Here is a 23,601-nt window from a genome sequence, read left to right on the forward strand (position 1 = left end):
GAGAAAGTCGTTTATTTTAACTCGCTAGCACACCTGGTTCCTAAGAAATAGGGGTTCTAATAGCAGAAAAGAGCCACTTTGGTATCTGTAATATTTTTAAATTGCTTATATATATAAACTATTTATAGTAAAAAAATATATAATATATCATATTGTAGGTAAAAAAAATCTCTAAAGGGCTATTAAAAAAATAATAAAAATGCGCCAATTTGAGTTTTTAACTTCCGGTTTACCTATATTGTTTCACCTGTATTTTTAAGCAAAAAAGGGAGTTTGTTTTTCGAATTTTTTTTTTTGCTTTTTATTTAAACACATAAATATATATACGATGTCAAAACCTTGGCGACGCTATCTACTTTTCCGAAATATACATTTTTACCAAAAATTGATGAAAAAAATAGATAGCGCAAATGATTTAAAAATATGATTTATAAGGAAAATAAAAATATTGATACGTTTATAAGAAATGTGATAAAAATTTTCAGTTCTGCCCCCCCCCCCTTACTATCCTTAAAAAGTTTTACATTTTTTAGATCTCTACTTTGCTACTATAGTGAATGACTTATTAGCTCGATAATGTATAACAGCTGCAGTAAAAACGAATATTTTATCAGGCATATAGATTATATTTTACAAAATAAACTGTTTAAAACGATCTCTCTTTCTGCGTAATATTTTTAACTTGTCAGTTCAGATTAATTTTAAATAATTCAACCAGTCTGCAGCTTATTATTTTATCGTCTGTCTACCGATTCGGAGAGTGCAAAAACATATATTCTAGGTGCAGATCAATTAAAATCTATTCTCTATCACAGATGGACGTATCAAATACTAGAATGTTGCAACCCATTTAATCTACAGAGATATGCTTAGTATCGCGAGAATCTAAGAAAGATTCTACCCTGGATGACCCAAAAAAATTTACCATTCAATTTAGATATGTTAATGTGTATGCTCTTTATGCCGACAAAAATTAGCAAGTATTTTTTATACATCAAATGACAATGTAGATATTGATTCTCCCCCTCATATAATTAATCAAGAGGCTATTGATAATATTAATATATCCCTACAATTAATAGGGGAATCTCTAATTAAAGAAAACGCTTATGTGAAAAGAAATATTAGAAGAAAAAAATATCTAAAGTAAAATAAAGTTTTAACGAATAAAGATATATCAATATTTTCATCAAATGATGAAAAATTCGATGAAATTCTAGATACCTTAAAAATTAAAAATATTATATGAAAGATATCAATTATTGGAAATTTGTTACATTATTAAGTGTCTAATTGGCATTTGCCCACTCTGCTCCTCAGTTTAATTAGTATATTTAATAGAAATTCAAATATTTTAGTTAAAAAGTGATAATATCCAGTTTTTGATAAGTTAGCAGCAAAATTTTATATAATCCGTAATTTCATAAAGCACCATCTATTTTTTTCTTCAATTATTGTAGTCGATATTGTCGTCAAGGTTTTGACATTGTATATATATTTAGCAAAGGTGTCATAAAAAGCAATAAAAAAATTTCGAAAACAAACTCCCTTTTTTGCTTAAAAACACAAATAAAGCAAAATAGGTAAACCGGAAGTACGGCTCAAATTGACGCCAATTTTTATTGTTTTTTAATAGCTCTTTAGAGATTTTTTTACCTACAATTGGATATATTAAATATATTTTTTTACTATAAATAGTTTTTGAGATATAAGCATTTTAAATATTTTACAGATTCCAAAGTGGCTCTTTTTTGCACCTTTGAGCCCCTCTATCTCGGGAACCAGGTATGCTTTTCTAATTTTATCTAAATAATTTCAGAAATTTTTAACAATTTTAAAAGGGGTCTGCCAAATCGTGATCGATTTGACGTGGAATGGCCCATATGCCCAAACTTAAGGGGCCTCCTCCCAAACCCCATTATAGGACGTAGGGCATGCCTCCACAAATTTAAATCTATTTATTCAAAAGATTATTGCATTTATAATTTATTATAAATGTATATCATAGAAAAAATAAATTTTCACCTATAGAAATATATTATTAGTGTTGTAAACGTCGGTGATCACTTTTTTAAACGGCTCACGGCCCAATAAGACTAAATGATTTTAGTCTAAATAATGTTATGTAAGATTCAATATTTAGAAAATAGAGGTCCAAACCTTGCCATTGTTATTAGTAATTTATTTTAATTATATCATCTTTTATTTTACTTTATGTTATTTTCAAATTATTGAAAAAACATTTTATTACTTGCACGAAATATTTCATCATCTTAAGAAAATTATTTATCTAATTTTACTTAAAAGCTAGTATTTTGCTTTAGGTTTTGTTATAGATGTTAAAAAATAATATTTTAATATTAATTAAAATAAATTAATTTAAATAATAATTATAATAAATTATAATAAATTATAATAATAATAAAAATATTATAAATATTATAAAATTAATTTAAATAAATAATAATATTAAATAAAATAAATTATAATATTGACTATAATATTCAAATAACCTTTTATAAAATATATCGCGATTTCTACTTTAACTTTTTTTTCTTTATATTTTATATAACAACATTCAAATTTATATTCTAAAATAATATTATATAACGTGAAAATTATATATATATAATCACAATGTAACTTTTTATTTTAATTTTAATAAAATAGTTTTCTCAATCCTAGCTAGCCATCATGTGTTTATAACATGCTTATATTCTAATTTATATTTTATTTAAGTTATATGTTTTTTATATTATATTTTAGTATGTAAATATACTTGGGAAATGAAATTATTATGTTTGGGAGCATTATTATTTTAAAGAATAAATTGTTTTTATTTCCAGTAGTACGAAGTCTAAAGCTATTTTTGTGCAAAATTTCCAGGCTTACATAATATTATTTTGAGTCAAATCTTAATCGGTTCTTAAAAATCGATCTAAATCAGGCTGTTTTGCAATACTAGCTGATTAAACTATTATTGTTACTAACGGTGTTTTGTGGAAGAGGAATGCCATTCGTTATTTATTTCAAAACGTAAAGAGTAACGTTTTAGAAATTTTTTCATATATTATATATTTTAAAAAAATTTTAGATAGTTTAAGCTGAGTTTTAATTTTAATTAACCATTAAATTTCTTCAGTTTATTTTATTTATTACATATTTTTTGTTGAATTTTATACAGTCCAAATTGTTGATTGAATTAAATTGAGTCAATCTTATTTCTTCAGATAAAGATGATCTAATTTGCCCTGACCCCAGTATGAAGCATTTGTTCAGAGTTAAAGAAAATTAAGGGTCCTGTGTATGCACTCTATAAGTTAAGAATGTGCCCTAGTTCTAATATTCAACCTCGATGCCCAATAGTTCAAATCAAAAAATACAATGAAGGTAAAAATATAAATTCCTATAAAAATAGTTTGAATAGGATTTGAATAAAGATTCTTGAAAAGTCGATCTAATAAATTCTTTTGAAAATAAGAACTATTCTATAATTATTCTTAGTATATTCCCTCAATTAAAATTTTTATGTATCAAATATAATACAACCCTCACATGCTCCGCGTCAGTTGAACGTGTGTTACCCAGAGGGGTCACTAGCCTTTACGATCCAGGATACTAACGGGTTTTTAAAATATATTATACTTTTTAAATTAAAATTTTTAAACTCTGAACTAGTATTCAAAATTTCATATCTTGTCAGCAGCATTGTGATCATATGTATTTATATTGTTTTTTCTTTTGTCAAGTATATTTTTCATTTTTTTTCTTCCCTGTCAATTGACCGACCTGTCAACCTTAGTCTGGTGACGCTTCCCCACTTCCAAAATTTACATTTTCTGGTAAATATCATAAAATTCAAGAATGAAAAACTTGCCTACTTTCCCTCTTCTTTTCAGAAAAATCTTGGCTACACCTATGAAACGATTAATTTATTAAATAAAAATATATACTGAGCCTTATATCAGAGACCTGCAAGAGGTATCATTTGCACCACACGGTGCGGATTTTTTTGAAAAAATTTTTAAATTATATTCGACCTAGTGTATACAAAAATTCAGCTATTCGGTATTTTACCGTATTTTTCAGCGAGTATTATCATTTGATAAGCATATTCCACATTTTATCTTTTTTTATTCTAAACAACTTAGTATATTACAAATTCATACTATAAAATATTTCTGTAAATAATATTTTGAGATTATAATATATTCTTGTGTGATAATTTTAATTTTTATTTATAAAATATATGATAAAGGAATATATTATATTATATTGTATCTATAAAAAAAAATAAAACTGGTATTTATAAAAAAGGAAGTAATTAATATTTTGAGAATATACTATATTATATATTGCATTTATAAAAATAAAACTAATATTTTTAAAAATGGATATTTTGAGAATATAATATATTGTATTTACTATAAAATAAAAATAAGTGGCTATTTAAAAAATGCATGTATGTAAATAGTATTTTGAGAATATTATCTATTTGCACAATATAATATAATTTATAACAAAAGAAATGCATTATATCATATTTTAAAAAAAAAATAATGAAAAATGTTGGATTAGAAAAACTTTCAGGACTCATGGTAAAATATAACAAATGTAATAAATATTTGACAGTTCGCAAAGTAAATAACTAGCATGAATGACGAAACCCTATACTCAGGAAAGATATAAAAAATTTACAAATGATCATGAGGAAAGAGAAGCATATCTGCCTTTTCAGTCTGAAGATTACTTCTTCTTTTTTAAATCCAAAATATAAATATTTCTTCATTTAATATATTTGGTAATTTCTTTCTGACAGATATTCAACAACCTCAACAGTTTTTCTCAGGGCTTTCTTACATATTTATATTTGCTCCTTACATTTTATTGACGCTGCCCATCTTGTTTGGATAAATGTACATATTGTAATATAAATTGGCAATTATAATTTTCTCGAACCATGCTTTAGCAAAATTACTATATTTATTTATATATTGAGATCTAATTAAATTATTAAATAATGAGAAAAATTTTTTTATTTATATTCAAAATCTAACAATATTTATATGAAAATCTTATATTTTAAAAATTATAATTAAATCGATGCCTTGAATGACAAATATATTTAAATAAACTGTAACCTAATTAGATTGCTAAATAGCTTTAAATACATATTATTTAATTAAAACAATATATTTATTCACCAATAAAATTTTAAACAATTGACCGGTCAATTGACGTACTTGCCAACCCTGTTATTTGCTCTGGATATAAGTGTTTTTTAGCTCGGTCAGGCCCGGCCTGGAAATGTTTTAAAAAAATTTTTAGGCACTGCCCGGCTATCTAAAAAAAATTTCAGGCCCGGCCTGGCGCGGATATTTTTAAAAAAAATTAAAATAGGGCTCGGCCCGTGTACCCGGGCCGCAGGCCGGGCCTGCTGGTCTCTGCCTTATATATTGGCCTGAGCCTTAAAGTAAGTGCTTACAAAAGTTTGGCAAACTTCATGCTTTTGGCTATATATTTATATGAAATTAAGATTCATATCAAATTTTCGAAAATATAACTCGATTCTAAATATGCTAATGAGATATTACTATTTTACCTCTCTATATTAAATAACCATAAATAACAAATAATGTCTATAAAGATCTTTTTAAATATTGGAAAAAGCCTTAATGTCTTTAGACATATTTGATCTTTGAATCGCAATTTAAAATCCGATATTTAAGACGCCTAACCTTGCACTAACAGTTAACACAAATTCATGCCGCTGGTAAAATACACAAAAATACAACATGTATACTGCACCACCAATTCATGCGAACTGTAAATGTATGGTAACCCCTCATTCCCAGTTAACGCGAATTTGAGGCGGAGAATACAAAGATACAGCGTATTTTATATAATGAATGTGGTGTAAGGCGTGCGGTTATTTAGTGTTAGCTATTGTTTTTAAAGTTGCCAAGGTAGCGCACTACTTCGCTACTTTTAAAATAAAAATGAATATTAATTATAATTTTTATATTTTATTCTCTAATTTTAAAATTGAAATTAATATTTTCTAAATTTGTATTGTAAATCCAAACCAAATGGTATAAAATATTTGTAATGTCTATGCAAATTAATATGGATGTAAGTGAGCCAGACACATAATATTAATGAAATTACACTGGAGGAAGATGATAGTCTTTATAACCCCAACATCAATTTTCTTTTTTAAAATTTGAAATATATTTTCAACCTAATGAACAAGCATAAGTTGGCTATAAATTTAGGTGTTTAAAATGCACTAAAAGTATATCCTCTAATGAATCTAGTAGTTATTATAACCTTAAAACTCCTGAATGTATTTGTTTAAACTCTATAGTATTTTTATTTTTTAGAATGTTCATGCCCAATTTTTTGGAGATAGAAAATATCGCAGTATTTCTGACATAGAGGTGACGATACCCAAAAAAAACGACAAACTACTTATTAATCTTAATATACGTTCAGATGTTTATCAAAATCGAGTGATAAATTTAATGTAGATGATTTTATAATTGTCAGCCAATGTCCCTTTTTGATAATCCATCATTTATTATTATGATTAAAAATTTATCTCCTGTGGTACAAAGATTTTTTGGCTTGGCGACAAGAATGGTATTGTTAAACGGCTCAATTTGAGCTAATTTTTAAAAACGGCTAACTCAATATTTTATCCAGAAATATTAATCAAGAAGAATTTGGTCATAGATGCCACAAAGATTTGAACCGCATGGTTTAGTCAATATTTTTCTGGCTAAAATATTGAGTTTAACAGTAATGGACAAGAGAATTATTTTTATTACATTTTTATTCACTTTTTTATATAAATTTTTTTATAATCAACAACTAGAAAATTATTTAAAATGAGATCTCGAATTCTTATTGACACCCCTTTATCTGCCACTTGCAAACAAAAGGAATGCATCCCGGTTGTTGCCTGCTGTGTCGAAACTCTACTATCAAGCATGCAACCCCTAGATCATCCTCTCTTTTTGTCATTGCTAAATGGCTCTGGGCAGAAGTTGAAGTTTCCCTATAAAATATTATTGGATGCTCAAGTTAAATTTATTTAGTCCTTCCCTTGTCCTGCGATGCCACTGGCCATAATCACAAAATTATTAACTTGCAAATTTAAATGTTATTTTTTAAAAAAGGATTTATTTTTTTAAAAAATATAATTATATTATTAGAAACAAAAGTGTGTCAAAGTTATAATTTTATTTCATATCCAATTTTTTTTATTTATTTAATAAAAAACATAATGACTATTAATTAGACAATCAAATATATCATTTTCTTATTTAAAATGATGATAAAAAATTATTTTTGCAAATAAGCTTAAAAGTAATTGTTATTCAAAGAAGATAATGATTTTTAAAAAGTTTAGAATGTAAGTACCTTAAAATTAAGAGTTTTTAAATATGAGGATGGACTTCTTAAAATTTATGAAATTCAACGTTTAGATTATAAACTTTAATAATTTTTTTAGAAAATTATAATTTTTTACCATAACTATTTAGTATTTACCTTATTATTTATATAAGTTTTCCTTATATATATATCATTATTATTCTGTTAAGAAATTTTTACTCATTTCCTAAACTCTGCACAAATATCTATTTATAATAAAATTGTTAATTCCATCGAAGAAAGATTTTGCAACTAGTGTAAGTTTTAATTTAATAAAATTAATTAATATTTTATTATGCAAAAAATAATATTTAGTGTTTTGTCAGACATAATTAATTTAATTTTTTTTATTTAAAATAAACGAAATTCATTTGTAAAATAATCTTTCTATAATATCAACATAAGTCATAAGAAAAATAATTATAATAATAAATAATTAACCTTACTACAATAAAAATCATTTGGAGTTAAAAAAATATATCGACAGGGTTTATGGAATTTATACCCAATGTTCAAAATAATGTGCCTTGGATTAAGATAATTTTTCTGAAAACATTTTTTTGTATTTATATTGATTACAGCAAATGTTTTTTATAGTGCACATTAGTAAATAATAAAATGACGTAGGCTATAAAAATAAATATTTCAAGACATAAATAGTATATAACATTATACCTTATATTTTATAACAATTCTGAAGTTACCATATGAAACTCATATTTCTAGCCTTGTGGGCACTCGCTTTCTGCCATCATACCCTATGCCATTTACGTTTAACTTTTCCTCTTCCGAGGAAATTATCAACTGATTTCATGCACGAAGTTTTTTTAAACAAAATTTAAATATTAGTTTGTTACCATACTTATTAGAACCCACCTTGCGGCAACACCGTTAAAAGTTTGGTTCCATTTCCGCTTAAAAGAAAAAACTTTTACAAAATAACATGGGACGTTACTCACTCCCTTCCTGGACTTATCAAATTGCAGTTATTAGATTCGCAAGGGAATTTAGTATATAACGTAAGCACTGAATTCTAATTTAATAAAGACTACAACTGAATACTATATATGTAATCTTATTGATAAATTTAATTAGCATCCCTATACTAATATTAATTTATATCACTAATGTTTTTATTTAATCCCTTATGCCCCTCGCGATGCAGAATTAATAGCTAGCAAAATCACAGCTGATTCGTCTATGTTTTTCACGCGATTTTATTATTTAGATTTATAAATTATACCTATTATTGGCTTGATTATGTAAATTGTGTAGTGAAAAATTTCGTATCGGAACGAATCGTGCCTACTATAAATGCAGTGTAATTCGAAATCCTCCATTGGTATTTCGAAATCTCAATTTTAACTCTTTACTGGGGACGATTTTTAAAATTAGGAATTTGATTCTACCAGAAATGAATTCCAGCATGTATAGAGTACCTACCATTTTAATTTTCAGACAAATTTGTCATATATTATTTTTGTGTTTTTTAATTTAGATGAAAAATATAAAAAAATAATATAGAGTAAGTCTTCAAAAGTTTATAGAACGTTTCTAAAATTCACAGGGTAGGTATTACGTACAAGCTTAAATTTATTTTTGGTAAAATCAAATTTTTGAATCCCCTTTATTATGAATCACCACGGGAAGATTTTGAATTAGCTCTTATTCCCTAATAACTTGCAAAATATTATATTATTAGTCTCAAAAATTTGTATGAAAGTAATTTTGGTAATATATTTAATTATAAATATCTTAAAAATAATTTATCCCCATCCAATTACCCTCATTTATCTAGTACATTGTGCATCATATTTATATTTAGCCAAGGTTTTTTATAAATTCTATAAAAAATATTCATAAGTAGATAAATAATAAGAGGCATTTTACCATAATTATATATTAAATAGGGTTAAGGCGAATTAAATAATATAGTTGAAAAATCTTAAAATTATTTTATAAATAATTAATATAATACCTTACAAGATATTCATTAATCATTATGTTGTGTTGAACAGTATATCTATATAATTTATGGATGCTGTAATACTTTGTACTATATAAACATAGCATTATTAATAATTATAATATGCCAAAAGATAGGAAAAAATATTTTTCTCTGGGAATTAATATATTGAATAACATTAATGTTAATAGAACACTAATTGAATTCTATTTTTTAATCCAAACTTTCCAAACAATACTCTTTCTTTTTTTCTTTAAATTAATTCGAAAGAACAAAAGAAAGAAAAAGAAAGAAAGAAAAAGAAAGAAAAAGAAAGAAAAAGAAAGAAAAAGAAAGAAAGAAAGAAAGAAAGAAAGAAAGAAAGAAAGAAAGAAAGAAAGAAAGAAAGAAAGAAAGAAAGAAAGAAAGAAAGAAAGAAAGAAAGAAAGAAAGAAAGAAAGAAAGAAAGAAAGAAAGAAAGAAAGAAAGAAAGAAAGAAAGAAAGAAAGAAAGAAAGAAAGAAAGAAAGAAAGAAAGAAAGAAAGAAAGAAAAAAGAAAGAAAGAAAGAAAAAAAAAAAGAAGTAATCAATAAATAAATAATTTATAGGAAAAAAAATTGGTTTAATAATTTTAATTAAATTTTGTAAAATTTTAACAAATATAACCAACAAAAATGCTATCTACATATTTTTAATTTATGCTTAGATATCCGAAACTAGCTGTAGCAATGGTTCAATGCATGTTCAATCCTTGTTATGGACAGTTCCGGACACCATGAACTGTCCTGATTGTATTTTAAGGTTGAGCCAGAACGTAGAGTTACACGGACAAAATTACAACCTCTATAGTTGCGCTGATGTATCTATTAGTTCGAGTAAGTCTGTTTTATGTGAAATACTCATTTTTAAAATATAACATGACTTTTAAATATTGAAGTGACTAACTGCTATTTCTTAAAATTTATAGTAGCTATTAAAGTGTAGATTGCGATATTATTTGAATCTAATAGCCATTAATTTTTCTTTTTTATAATATCATTTGTTAGTTTAACTTGAACACTTCTCAAAACTCAGAATAATATAATGTATTTCATTATTTCATTATTCCTTTCCAAGATTACACCCTGTTATGTTATAATAGAGGTTACCCTGTTAACGGAAAGTGTTTATGCCGACAACTTAATAGAGGTGAGTATTGTCAGTTTGAAAACGAGTGCGAAGATCAGGAGGATTGCGGAGGTGGAAAGAGGGGATCTTGTAAACAATACAGCAGAACCTACTTTCCTCAGTAAAATATTCATTTCCTTTTAAATTTTTCCATCATTTTTTAAATATATATCACTGTCTAAATCTCCCTACTTTCCTCACTTAAATATGCATTTCCTTTTTAATTTTATGATGTAAAACATCTTTAAAAAATAGTATAAGTATATCACTTTTTAAATCTCATAGGTAAAATAATATAGTATGTTAAATCATCCTAAATATATATTATTTTAGTGTAACCTTATTTTATTTATATTAAAACTATAATAGAATTTTTATATTAAAGTTATTAAAATTAATCATCAATGTATCTTCATTTAGAAAAATGTGTTATTGTCATCATGGCTTTTACATGTCCAAATGCTCAGCGAAATCTGATATTAACCGCTTTGCCTTCTCGCCAGATAAAGCTCTAACTTTAGGTTACGAAAGTCATGATCTTTGTCCGAACTGCCCACTTAAGATGTTTTGGAAAATTCTGGAAGATACCTGTGAAATAGAGATTGTCTTGATGGGGCCTATCAATATGCAAATAGGTTGGTCACATATTTTTTTTTAAATAGAAAGGAAGAACTAGTGGATTAAAATTTTTACCAAGAAATTTAAGATATAACTTATAATTGGAATAAAGATTAGCTTTGAAAAAGAAAACTATAGATATAAAACCTACTAGATCAAAAAAATGTGATGTATTACTAGGGAATTATAACTTTTTAACCCATTTAAATATTAGAAAAAAGAATTATTAAAAAGGATCAAATTCTGATAAAGAGTTAATTAAGGATGAGATCATATTGAATTAAATTCACTAAAGAAACCATAAGAAAGAAAGATTTAATAATATATCATATCTCATATCATATCATATTTCCCTATGTGAGAAACCAGAGATGTTGGGACACTTTTCGTTCAAACATGAGTAAATAAAATATGTTCTGAATCCTAAAATTATAGGCTATTTGAAATAGTTAATTTGTATTTTATAAGTATGCTTTTTCGATAAGTAAATATGAAAATGAAATTTTTCTGGCCCAACCATGCCATACATTGGGCATGTTGGAACATCTAATAAAATTATTCTAACTGCAGGGTATTCTCAGCAATATAAGAATAGTTTATTCCACAAATAAAATAGAGATCTAAATATAAAATTAAATTTATTTTTTGATATTGATAATAGTAGAGGCTTTAAAGTATTTTAATTTTTTGATAATATAATAATATTCAATAATTAAATAAATTAAATTGAATTGAATTTAAAGATTTTGAAAAATTTCAGGAATTTTTGTAAAAAAAAATTAAAATAAAATATTATTTAAAGTAAATTATATTAAAAAATCATATTTTAATAAATATTCATTGAAAATTATTTTCATTTGTTTTAATCAACAAAAAAAATTTCAATAATTAATATGACCAACCATGACCTAGACCACTAATTTTATAAATATCATTCAGAAAATTCTTTTATGATTCTAAATAATTGTCAAATTAAAAAATATTTAAAATTTATTTATTAATTAAAAGCTTTATTTATAAAAATTCTAAACGAGTTTGAAATTATTTTTGTTACTTTTATGTTGACACATTTTGCTTAGTAAAAATCAAAATACTAAATATTTTAAAAATCTTTTTTGGTGAATCATATATGACCTAATTTTATCTATATCAGGCTTAAATTTCCAGTCTTAATAGCTTGAATTATAATCGAAGTAGAATACCGTCCCCCCAACGTGCCCCGGTTTCTCCTATATAGATTGTAAAATTTCTACTCGAATTTTGTTTTAGGCCTGGGATGGAGATGGAATAATTTCACTACTCTATGCCGGAATTTTCCCTTTTACATGCCATCCTTTAACGATAATTCATTAGATCCGTTCGAATGTTTAGACGTTGTTACTGGGCAAGCTCATGGGAACTCTTTAAGAGTATTTATTTTAAAAATTATTTAGTCAGACAGTAAAAATTATTAGAGTCTGATACTCATTACGCAGAATATATTCATTATTTAGGGTGGTTAATTCCACATTATTGCATTCTCTTTATTTTATATTGAGTGTATTTTATTTTTTATTAAGAGTAAATTTTAACATATTGAAGTTAAAAAATGATCCAACGATTCACATTACATAAACGATAATAATTAATATATTTCATATTTAACCCTTGAGCTAAGAGAAAATATTAATGACAATATGTATTATTCCATTTTTTTATTAACACTATTGATGAAGGATACATCATGTGCAATATAAATATTATTTTTTTATATTTTTAATGAAAATTAAGATAAGAGTTTAAACCGGAACCATAACAACCAAGGATCCCTCAGATCCGGAGAAATATCTAGCAACCAGAACTAGAATCCGAAGCTTCTTTCTTTGAATTCATAGAAACCAAACCGATTCCCACTTTAAAATTTCTAGGAACCCGAAATTCTGACAAAATTAAACTAATTTATATTTAAAAATTTTTATCATTCTTTTGAGAAAGGTTAATAATTTGGCATTTAATTTTTTTTTTCTAAAAACTTCTCATTGCTTAATAACACAGAATTGGAAACATGACCTGATACTTTTTACGATGCAACTTAAAGATCTGCAAAAGTAGGCCTGGCCCGTACCCGGCCCGAACGGGATTCGTTTTTAAAAAAGATTCGGGTTCGGGCTGGTGGCATAATATTTTTTAAGAAAATTCGGGCCGGGTCGGGTCGGGCTTTTGAAATTTTTTTAAATATACCTAAATTCATCAATTTTATGTTGAATTTTTTATGTAAAATAAAAGTATTTGATTTTATTTATAGAAAGTAGACCCCATATAACATGTATCGTTTATTTTAATGTAAAAATTAATTTCTGTATTTAAATAAATTCGGGCAGGTAAATTTTTTCAAAAAATATTTCGGGTTTGGGCCGTGCCGGCAAAACTTTTTTAAAAAATTTCGGGTTCGGGCCGGGTAAAACTTTTTTATAAAATTTTTGGGCCAGGCCGGGCTTGAAAGATTAGGCCCGATGCATATCACTAACGCAACTCTTAGATAAAGTGACATATAAATTTAAAATTAAATAAATATAGGTTGAGGATAGATACGCGCAAACAAGTTTCGCATCTCCAGAAATGGACACTTTCTATGGGTCAAGTTCGGATGATTTTGGAAGTGCTATGGCCACTGAATCTCTATTCCACCTCTTCGTAATATTTACCAAAAAAATTGGTAATTTTGATATCACAATTTTTTTACAATGTTTGAAATCATTTTACTTTAGTCAGGAATATGTTTTTTGACTTGGCTCCATGTCATCAATTAAATAGAATGTAATCGATAATTTATAAAATTTTATTGAGCATACACCCTTAGAACTAATCATTTTGAATTTAAGTATCGCTTCTTTAATTGAAAAAATATTTTTTTAATAGTGTAGGTCACGGCTCAGTCCAATTTGATTTAGTGTCAATTTTTAAAGACCGAAACGTGATAGTGATTTTGAAGACCAAATCTAAAACAGTGGATTTCAGTTAAAAACTGAACCAGACCATGATCAGGGCCGATTTCTTGGTTTTAGATATACCTATATAACATAAAATATTATTCTATGTTAAATTGTAAAATTCGTTTATTTGCAAATATAGGAATATTCTAGATTATTATTATCATCCTCAATAAGATTTGATTGAAAATTTTCTTCAAAATATTTCCCATTTTTGAACCAAGACCCAATACACATGATTGTATTATTCTCCATGATAATCTATTTTTCCTCTTAGTTACCAATAATTTTTCACAAGAAACTGAAGTTGTTTGAATTTAAAAATAATCAAGCTAGTAAAAATAGACAAGGGAACCAATTAATATCCAAAAAGAAAAACCAACATAGGATAATGAAGATAAATTATATATAATTATAAGAATTATATATTTAATTAGTGCTGTAAACGTTACTACAAAAAAGAAACGCGTTACCGTTACATCTAAAAAAAGGAGCGCGTTACCGTTACATCTAAAAAAAGGAACGCGTTACCGTTACATCTGAAAAAAAGGAACGCGTTACCGTTACTCGTTACCTTTCCAAAAGAGGAACGCGAGTTACCGACTTTTCAAAAAAGTAAAGGGCTACTCGTTACTTAAAAAAATTAAATATTATATACAAAAAAATATTTATTTTAATATTATATACAAAAAAATATTTATTTTTCTCCGACAATATATAATAAAATAAAACTATACAAAAAGAATGTATAATAAGATAAGATCTTTTTATAAAAAAAATATCATATATAATTATAATATGAATAAAGTTATACAAAAATAATATATTATAAGAGTATAACAATTTTTTATTTATTTTTAGCAACAATTGATTTTCAAAATTTTGATCAGACAAACAAGAGCGCTTAGTGCTCAACACAGCTTTCGCCGTGACAAACACACGTTCAATTGGCGCAGAGGGTGGGAGAGTTTTATTATATTTAAAATAAAATTTTTAATTCGGGGAATTTATTTAAAATATTTAAAGAAATATATTTATTTTGAAAAAAGCTTGATAGATCACTTCACAGAAATCTTCATTCATTTCCTCATCAAAAAATAATTTATCTTTATCAGAAAATATTATGGTGTGTGTGTTATATAAAGGAATTAAGCCTGCTCTTTATCAATATCTTTTTTCAAACTGGAAAAATAAGTTCTAGCCTTCTTCCTTTGTTGACCTCTAATTTTATCCAGGGCCAATCCAATTTAAATAAAAGGGTGAATTGCGGATAGTATATATTCATATTTATAGATGTGTTAGAATCTTTGAAAATAAGCTAATCAAAATATAAAATATAAGCAATATTTGAACTGTAACCTTTTATCTATGCCTTCCAGGATTGAATTAATAAGCGGCTTACAAAACTTGAAATTATCTAAAGCCATTTTTTTAAGTTTTATTATTATTATAGTTATAGTGGGAATGAGATATCCCAAATGCATATTTTCTTCGCTCTCTAAAATTGAAAGAGCCGTAGCAATCGGTTCCATAACCTATAAAATCATAACACTAACCATACAATATTCATCCATGAACGATCGTTATCTGAATCTTTGTAAGTTAAATTTTTGGTAATTCTCCTTAATAAGACCATCTATTAATTTCACAGAGTTATAAAAAGAGTTCCACCTTGTTGTAACCGGTTTAATCAAATATCTTCCCATATTTTCCTTAAAAAGAGCTGCACAGTTTGATGATTGTCCATGTTATTCCACAATAGCATACATTTAGAAAATGTAATTTTTGAAATGGTTTTATAATGGACATCGTTGAGTGCCTTTTCAATGTCAATACTTGCAATAATTGTATGTACTGAATAAGAATGATGCTTAGATAAGTATACAATACTATCATTAGTATTTTGATTTTCAAATAGATCAAATAATGGCAGAGGAACTATTTCATCATCCGATTCCTCTCCTTGTTCATATACTTTAATAAATTTTTAATAAATATATTATATAATTTTTTTTTACTTGAAAGCTTTAATATAATTTCTAGCATTATCGGTAATGCATTTGGTCACTTTATTTTGTATCTTATATGTGGTAAAAATTTCAAAGATTATTTTAGCTAGATAAGCAAATGTGTGTTTTTGGTTTAGCCTTCTACAAGCTAAGTAGGTTGAAACCCTCTCAAGAGTGTCTGGGTGTAACCAGTGTACCATCATCCCTAAATAAGAACTTTTTAAAAAGACAATATTATCAATCTATAGAATATATATTTTATATACCGATGATAAGCTGACCAAAAATCCACAGTTGTACAGACAATTTTTGGGGTACACAATAAATCCACTAATTTTTGTGCCATGGTGTCATGCTTTGTTAATCTTTAATATGAAGGTAGGTCTAGACATCACATTTTTAAATGGCCGCAATTTTTTGATAATATTAATAAAAGCAGTGCTTTCTACAATTGAAAATGGTTGTAATTCTTAAATTACAAAATTAAAAACTAATTCATCAACAGTTGATTGTGATATTTTTGTCTTTGACGTAGATGGATTCTGCATCTCAATGAGTGTGTGTTGATTGGTTTCAATTTTTTTTTATTGCTCAAATTTTGATTTATTTTTTTTTTCTTGAAGAATGTATTATCGATATTTTTTTAATTTAAATATTATTAATTCCTGAATTTTTTATTAAAAATAACTTAGCTTTTTCAATAATTGAAGATAAATCTTTTAAAAATTTATGCATTTTTAATCCCTCACTAAGCTTATTGTGTAGGAAAACATTAAGATTGAAATTATGATTGCCAAAGATAATTTTTCAATTTCTTATCTTTATAAGATCAGAATTATCATATAAAAAGGAATCAGGAAAAATATCTAGGTTCAGTTCTCTAAAACAAAATGTCAAATTTTGATATAGAAATCTTGACAGAATAGTGTACTCTTTGAGACCAAAAAATGATTTGCAGACCTTTCCACGTGTAATGCACTTTAGATTCCCTGCCTACATATCAAAACATTGTTTTTTTATTTTATATCCTAACCTATTCCTGCACTAATGAAAGGTTATTTTCAACTTTAAAAAGGTTAAATAGCCAAATCTATCTCAGAGATAAGTAGTTCTCACTTTTTAAATTCAAATAATAAAATTACAATATGATTATAATATGTTCTTAGTATTAAAATTTATATGCACAACTTAATTATAATAAATTCTTAGTCATAATATTTATATATTTTATATTATACTATTTTTAATAAAAGCATTACATTTGCCATAAGAGTTATTTACATTTTGATAATATAATCATTTGTATTAATTATAAATATAATTGTTAAATTATATATTTTTTTTTAAATACCATTATGTGCAACAAGAATTACTTGTAATCTTATTTTTAAAAATAGTATAATAAATCTTTAATATAATAATCTATATAAAATTTCTACATTTCAAATTTATTTTATTATATATTATCAGATTATATAGTATTTTAATAATAAATAAAATTTATAATGAAATTCTCTGTAAAATTTGGATAAATCCTGGCTACGCCACTGTTCCATATATATTTATTTAAATAAATTTTTTTAAGATTATTTAATGATTAAGCTTTTCATAATATTATGAAAGAATATTATTCTATTATTATTAAAATAATTATATATTAATTCATCTTTTTACCTTCAAATGCTTTTTTAAGTTTGAACTGCTGGACATTGACGTTAAATATTTACGTTGGGACATAATTTACATTTACAAATGTAGACTTGGTATCATTAATTTTCTTTATTATAATATATTTCAAATTGGGGCCAGGGAAGGGTTAAATCTTCTTCATCTGAAAAAGTAATTACTATGGACATAATATTCTTTTAAAATAAATTATAAATTAAATAATAATATGATTATTAATAATTACTTTGAATTTTGATTGAATATTAATTTGGACTAAAAATTTAACAACGAGAATTTAAAATAAAAATGTAGGAAATGGTTGATATGTATTAAACCTCATCTTAAATTATTTATATTAAGAATTAAAAAATAAATAAAAGTAATTTTATAATATAATAAAATATGTTTTTCTTTTTGTTGATATTTTTTAAGAAAAAATATAAAGAAATGAGTAACATATTGCGTTACCTTTATTCAAAAAAAAAGAAACGCGTTACTGTTACTCGTTACCTTTAGAAGAAGGTATCGAATGGCGTTACTTTTTCGACGTTACTTCACAGCACTATATTTAAAAATTACTTCTATTGTATACTAAACTTTTCTTTAGCTACCAGGTAAATTTACAAGAGAATTTTCAAACAAATATTTATTTTTAATATAAGATAACCATTCATAATATTATACTTATACTCTAGTAGATTATGATAGAATATATTATATTAATAAATCATAATATTAATTTAATCTAATATACCTGCTGATGTACTGACTTTAAACTGTAAAAGTAGTACATATATTATATAAATAAAAATGTAGGGACTAATGTATAGATAAAACTTGAATAAATTCTGAAACTTCTTAACACTGTTTAAGTTTATTTGATAATTATCAAAAGTTATATAGGCCCAAACCGAACCGAAACCATTGTAAAAATCTAACTTCATCATGTAGCCGATTCTAAAGACCAAACAGCTACAGTTGGGTCTAAACAGAAAAAATAGGACTATTGACCTTTACTACTTTCTATTTTATATAAATTACTCAGGTGGATATTCTTACATCAATAGACCTATTCATCTCAAGGTCCCTGATAATTTTAGGAACAAACGTCAAGTGAAAACTGATTCTAATTTTACATCACCAATTAATTTAGACGTCGCTGAAAGCATTCAAAAAAGAGAAAGCAACGAAAATAAGTATACAGATCAATTGTATCGGGCCGACCCTTTTGATATTCCTATAATAGACGGCCCTATGCATCTGGCATGGGGTCTTTATCCTGAATCTAAAGGAGCCAGATTTAATTTTGGTATGATAGACGAAAACAGTAAGGGTTTTGTACTTTTGGATATGTGTAAAGGGAAGTGCGATAAATGTAGGATTAAAAAGGAAAGAGTAAAGGAAACGAATTATTTTGATCAATTGAATGATAACTTGGATAATAGAATAATCGACGTTGATTCTGGGGAGTCAAGATTAGAGGAGAATAGTAATGTTGAGCCCGACCAAGAAAATAATGCTGAGGTGCCCTATAATAAGAATTATTACGAGAGGAGAAATGTAAAGGGTGGCAGAGATGATGTTATTAAAAAGTTGTTATCGAAAAACAAAAATATTACTTATATTGAAAAAAATATTAATTTGGTACAATTGAACAATAAAAGCTCGCTTGTTCCAAAGGTCAATGATTTTAAAAAACTGCGAAAAGAAGAAAATCAAGGCGATAAAAATGAAAGCATTGTCATTTACAAGTTTAGGAATAGCGGGAAAGAGCCAACGATTGAAATGTTTAGCAAGTTTGATTTTGAGAGCAACATATTTGATATGAATGATACGATGAAGAATAAATTATCATCGCAAAGCGAGTCGGTTGATCTAATTTCTCCTATCATCCGTTTGAATGGATCGTCTAAAATGTACAAATATTTTGTTTCTCCAGATATATATGTTTTACCGAATGCTCAGTCACAGATTTTTAGTAAATTATACCCACTATCGTTAAATGGGGCGAATAAGATCTCACCCATAAAATTACAAAAGTTGAATGGAACTCAGAAAGGACAAGAAGAACCTCCATTTTCAATGTATAGTACCAAAAAATTAAAAGATAATAAGATATTAGAAGATCTTGTTGAATTAGAGACATTTAATTTTACAGATCATAATAAAGTAATGGAAACAGACGGTGATAATGAAAAGATATCTGAGAAGCTGGAAAGATTTTTTAAAAACCATACCACTTTAGGCAATGTAATGGATCCATCCATCAATATCACAATTTTTCGCAATATTTCATCTAACATTAAAAGCAATTATTCTATTCCGGTTCAGGAGGAAATTTCAATTAATATCACAAATATAACTAACTTTAGTTCTGCCAATACATATACAAGTTTGGTTAAGCCTGTTGATAATAACACAGAGATATTTATACCTAATAACATCACAGAAACTATTTTGAATAATGGCACATTGGTATCATCAAGTTCCCCCATGTCAGAGTTGAATGAAACAACTACATTATCAAGTTTCACAAATATTTCAAATTCGATAGTTATTGTAAATGCTAATGTAACTAGAGAAGATTTGGTCATCAATATTGATGAAGCAACGATTCCTGAAGATCAAATAAATGTATCCGCGGTCACCACTAAAATGTTCACCCAAAATAGTTTTTCATCTTTTAATTCAACCACTTTTATATCAAATAAATCAGAGATTGTAACAAGTAATAATATGGTGATAAATAATAACTCCGAGTTGTTAAACACGACTAAAATCTTAAATTATACTCAAGTAACATTACTAGGAAATTTCTCTAACAAAACCGTTACTTTCCCGCCCACTAGGAGTTTAATGATAGAAAGTATAATAAATGAACTTACTAAACCTCCTCTCAGAATTAAAACCTTGGGCAATTTAAATGATACATTTGTAAATAAAGCAGTTACAAATAAAAGTTTATATTCAAAATCCTCTTTTAGTAATACAATATTTACCAATAACCCCAGCATAAACGACTATAAATCAAATACAACTGTAAATTTTACTCCTATATCTACTGATATCTCCAATATAATTGTAACAGATGATGTTATTGATATACTCAATAAATTGGAAGATGCTGACATCTCATTGAATAACACTGAATTTTTGGAAAACCACACTATGTTACCAAACGATTATAAATTCGATACAAGTGAACTTGTTTATTCCACATCTACTGATATTTCTAATAAAATTGTAATAGATGATGATGTATTAGTTAAAAAATTGAAAGCGACTGAAAACTCGTTGAATATCAGCATCATATCTCTGGAACCTTCCACTAAATTACTATCGAGCAAAATTGATGAAAAAGAAGAGTCCGAAAAGTTTAATTTCAGCAAGTTTATATAAAAACATTATCCGCTTATTGAATGTCAAATTTAAATATTCTAAAGGTCTTGGTTTTATTATAATTATATAAATTAAATTTTTTCGCTGAAATCTCCTTGTAATAATTATTTTTTAAAATTATATCTCATAATAATTAAAATGTTTATTGCGAAAGATATTTTAATCAATTCTTAAAATTATTATCACGTGTATTTAAAAAACATATATATTCTGTGATTTACATAAATATAAAATATATGTTATCCTTGTTAGTAAATTTACCATTATTATTTAAGTGTATTTTGTAAATATTACTAATTAATAAAGTATATATTTGAAATAAAAAAAATACACGAATTCAATTATAATTACGAAGATTTTAAGGATAAATTTTGAATGTAAACATTTCATCATTTTGAATATTAGAAAATAAATATTTCAAACCCCTAATTCAAATTAAAAAAATTCTTTAAAAAAACCAAGAATGGATTAAATTGATTTTGATAATAAAAACTGAATGTTCCGAGGCATGTCAGAACACTATTTTATATATTTGTGCATTTATTTCTGTATGATAAAATTATTAATCTCTTTATCAGAGCAGAGTCAGGATTTTATTGCAATAATTTTTTCGTATTTTACTTAAGTATATTTGTAAAAAAATGTATATGATATTTTTCTATTTAAATTTCTTTATAAAACTTTTATAGCGATCAAAGCTAAAATACACCTATAACTATATTTTTGCGCTGATACATTATTCGGCGATAGCGGAGTGTTTGTATTTTTATACCGGCGGCGCCCCAAAGCGTCATAAAAATTTTAAAAATAGGCGCACCTATAAAGCAACACACATGATAAAGAGTGTAAATGTTTATATATTATTGAAACCAAAATTAAGAAAAATCAAAACAAACAAAATATGAATATCAATTTTCATAAAAAGTTTATAAAATATCTTTAACAAAAGATTAAGAATTATATCAACTTAAGCTATGCGTAACAAGATGATTACAAAATAATATAAATTTAAATATACAAATTGAATTTATAAATTTATATTAGAAGGTTCATAATAGTTATCATGCATAAATATAATTATATACAAGTTATCTGGAGGTAATGAAGTTCTTTTTAAATTCAATATCGAACCAGTAACAAATAAAATCCTTCACTCGGTGCGAAATGCTGGTAGCTGAGATAGAAAGTATTTTTCTAGCAAGTATTGCTAAATTGGGAATTCTAGCTTTGAGTTTCCAAAATGCAAACACGTCAATTTTAACTTGGGCTTCCTCTCCTATAAGCAAATAGCATTTTACTCTTGTTTGTTAAAATAATTTCATTATTTATCTTCTTTCAGGAATACGATACAGAAATAAGAATTATTTATGATTTTCTTCTTAGTATTTGAAAGTATGAGCTGGCCAAAGAAAACTTGCATGTCATATTTGGCTTATTGATATGTATGGTATTAATTTTATAGCAATCTAACCTATATTGCAGATCATTCATCTTCGAATTGACAGATGTAAAGTAATAAAAAAAAGATTGATTCGATATTTATTTGGAGTGTTCATATAATAGGTCAAACATATTATAGGCTAACATTTTAAATATAAATGATATTGATGCTAGTATACAGGCGCGTACGCAACGGGGGGCAGGGGGACAAATCCACCCCCCCCCCCAAGCCAAAAAATGCAGATGCTGGATTATATTTTTCAAAATATTATTGTTAATATTAATTTACATTTGTTAATATTATTCCTATCCATATAGTGTTGTTAAACGGCTCGTTTTGAGCCGATTTTTAAAACGGCTAACTCAATATTCCATCCAAAAATATTAGCCGTTTTAGAAAACGGCTCAAAATAAGCCTTTTAACAACACTAATCTCATATATATTTTAATTATATTTATTTATCACATTCACCTACTAAGTTATTTTATTTATTAATTTCGATTTCAAGTTTTCCTTGGCGTAATTTACCTATTATTTTCAAAATTTAGTGGTGTATTATTTATCTAAATTTCTAGTCAAATAATAATTATCTCTGAAACTCCTTGTCCAACAGAGAGAAAGAAATTGCAAGCTTGTCCAGCGAGATAGAGTCTCCGCCATCAAGCAGTAACAGTTTATGGAGTTAGAAGAGCCGATTATTTGCCATTACTGAAATATCACAATGGCATGAGAGAAATATTTCCTCAGAAGCAAGAAAATTATCGGATTCAATGCTTATTCCAAAATTTTTTTCTCATTAGAATGTATTATTTAATTATACAACTATTTTATATAATACTTTTCAAAAACATGACATTGACTTGATTAAGAAGATGAGAATAGCGGAGAGCATTTTATTAGAACTCAAGGAAATTAAAGCTAATGTTGATGAATAATTTCATATTTTAT

At 26.0% G+C, this 23,601-nt stretch overlaps 1 protein-coding gene across 4 annotated transcripts; it reads left to right on the plus strand.

Moving 5' to 3' along the window:
* The first annotated feature begins 6,570 nt into the window (after positions 1 to 6,570).
* LOC135926144 (uncharacterized) lies at positions 6,571 to 21,395 on the plus strand. Of its 4 annotated transcripts, none has more exons than XM_065461867.1 (10): positions 6,571 to 6,642; positions 6,878 to 7,054; positions 8,138 to 8,258; positions 8,307 to 8,456; positions 10,089 to 10,257; positions 10,499 to 10,670; positions 10,970 to 11,184; positions 12,437 to 12,576; positions 13,724 to 13,862; positions 18,859 to 21,395. In XM_065461867.1, exons 2-10 carry the CDS (start codon positions 6,891 to 6,893, stop codon positions 21,210 to 21,212), a joined length of 3,624 nt encoding a protein of 1,207 aa, XP_065317939.1. In that variant the 5' UTR covers positions 6,571 to 6,642; positions 6,878 to 6,890; the 3' UTR covers positions 21,213 to 21,395. The 4 variants fall into 4 exon arrangements, with proteins under 4 accessions (XP_065317939.1, XP_065317941.1, XP_065317942.1 ...); XM_065461869.1 differs by having other exon boundaries at positions 6,632 to 6,760; XM_065461870.1 differs by lacking the exon at positions 6,571 to 6,642 and having other exon boundaries at positions 6,924 to 7,085.
* The last annotated feature ends 2,206 nt before the right edge of the window (positions 21,396 to 23,601 follow it).

This window comes from Gordionus sp. m RMFG-2023, chromosome 3, assembly GCF_954871325.1.
Source record: "Gordionus sp. m RMFG-2023 chromosome 3, tfGorSpeb1-WG-v2, whole genome shotgun sequence".
Taxonomy (NCBI): domain Eukaryota; kingdom Metazoa; phylum Nematomorpha; class Gordioida; order Chordodea; family Parachordodidae; genus Gordionus; species Gordionus sp. m RMFG-2023.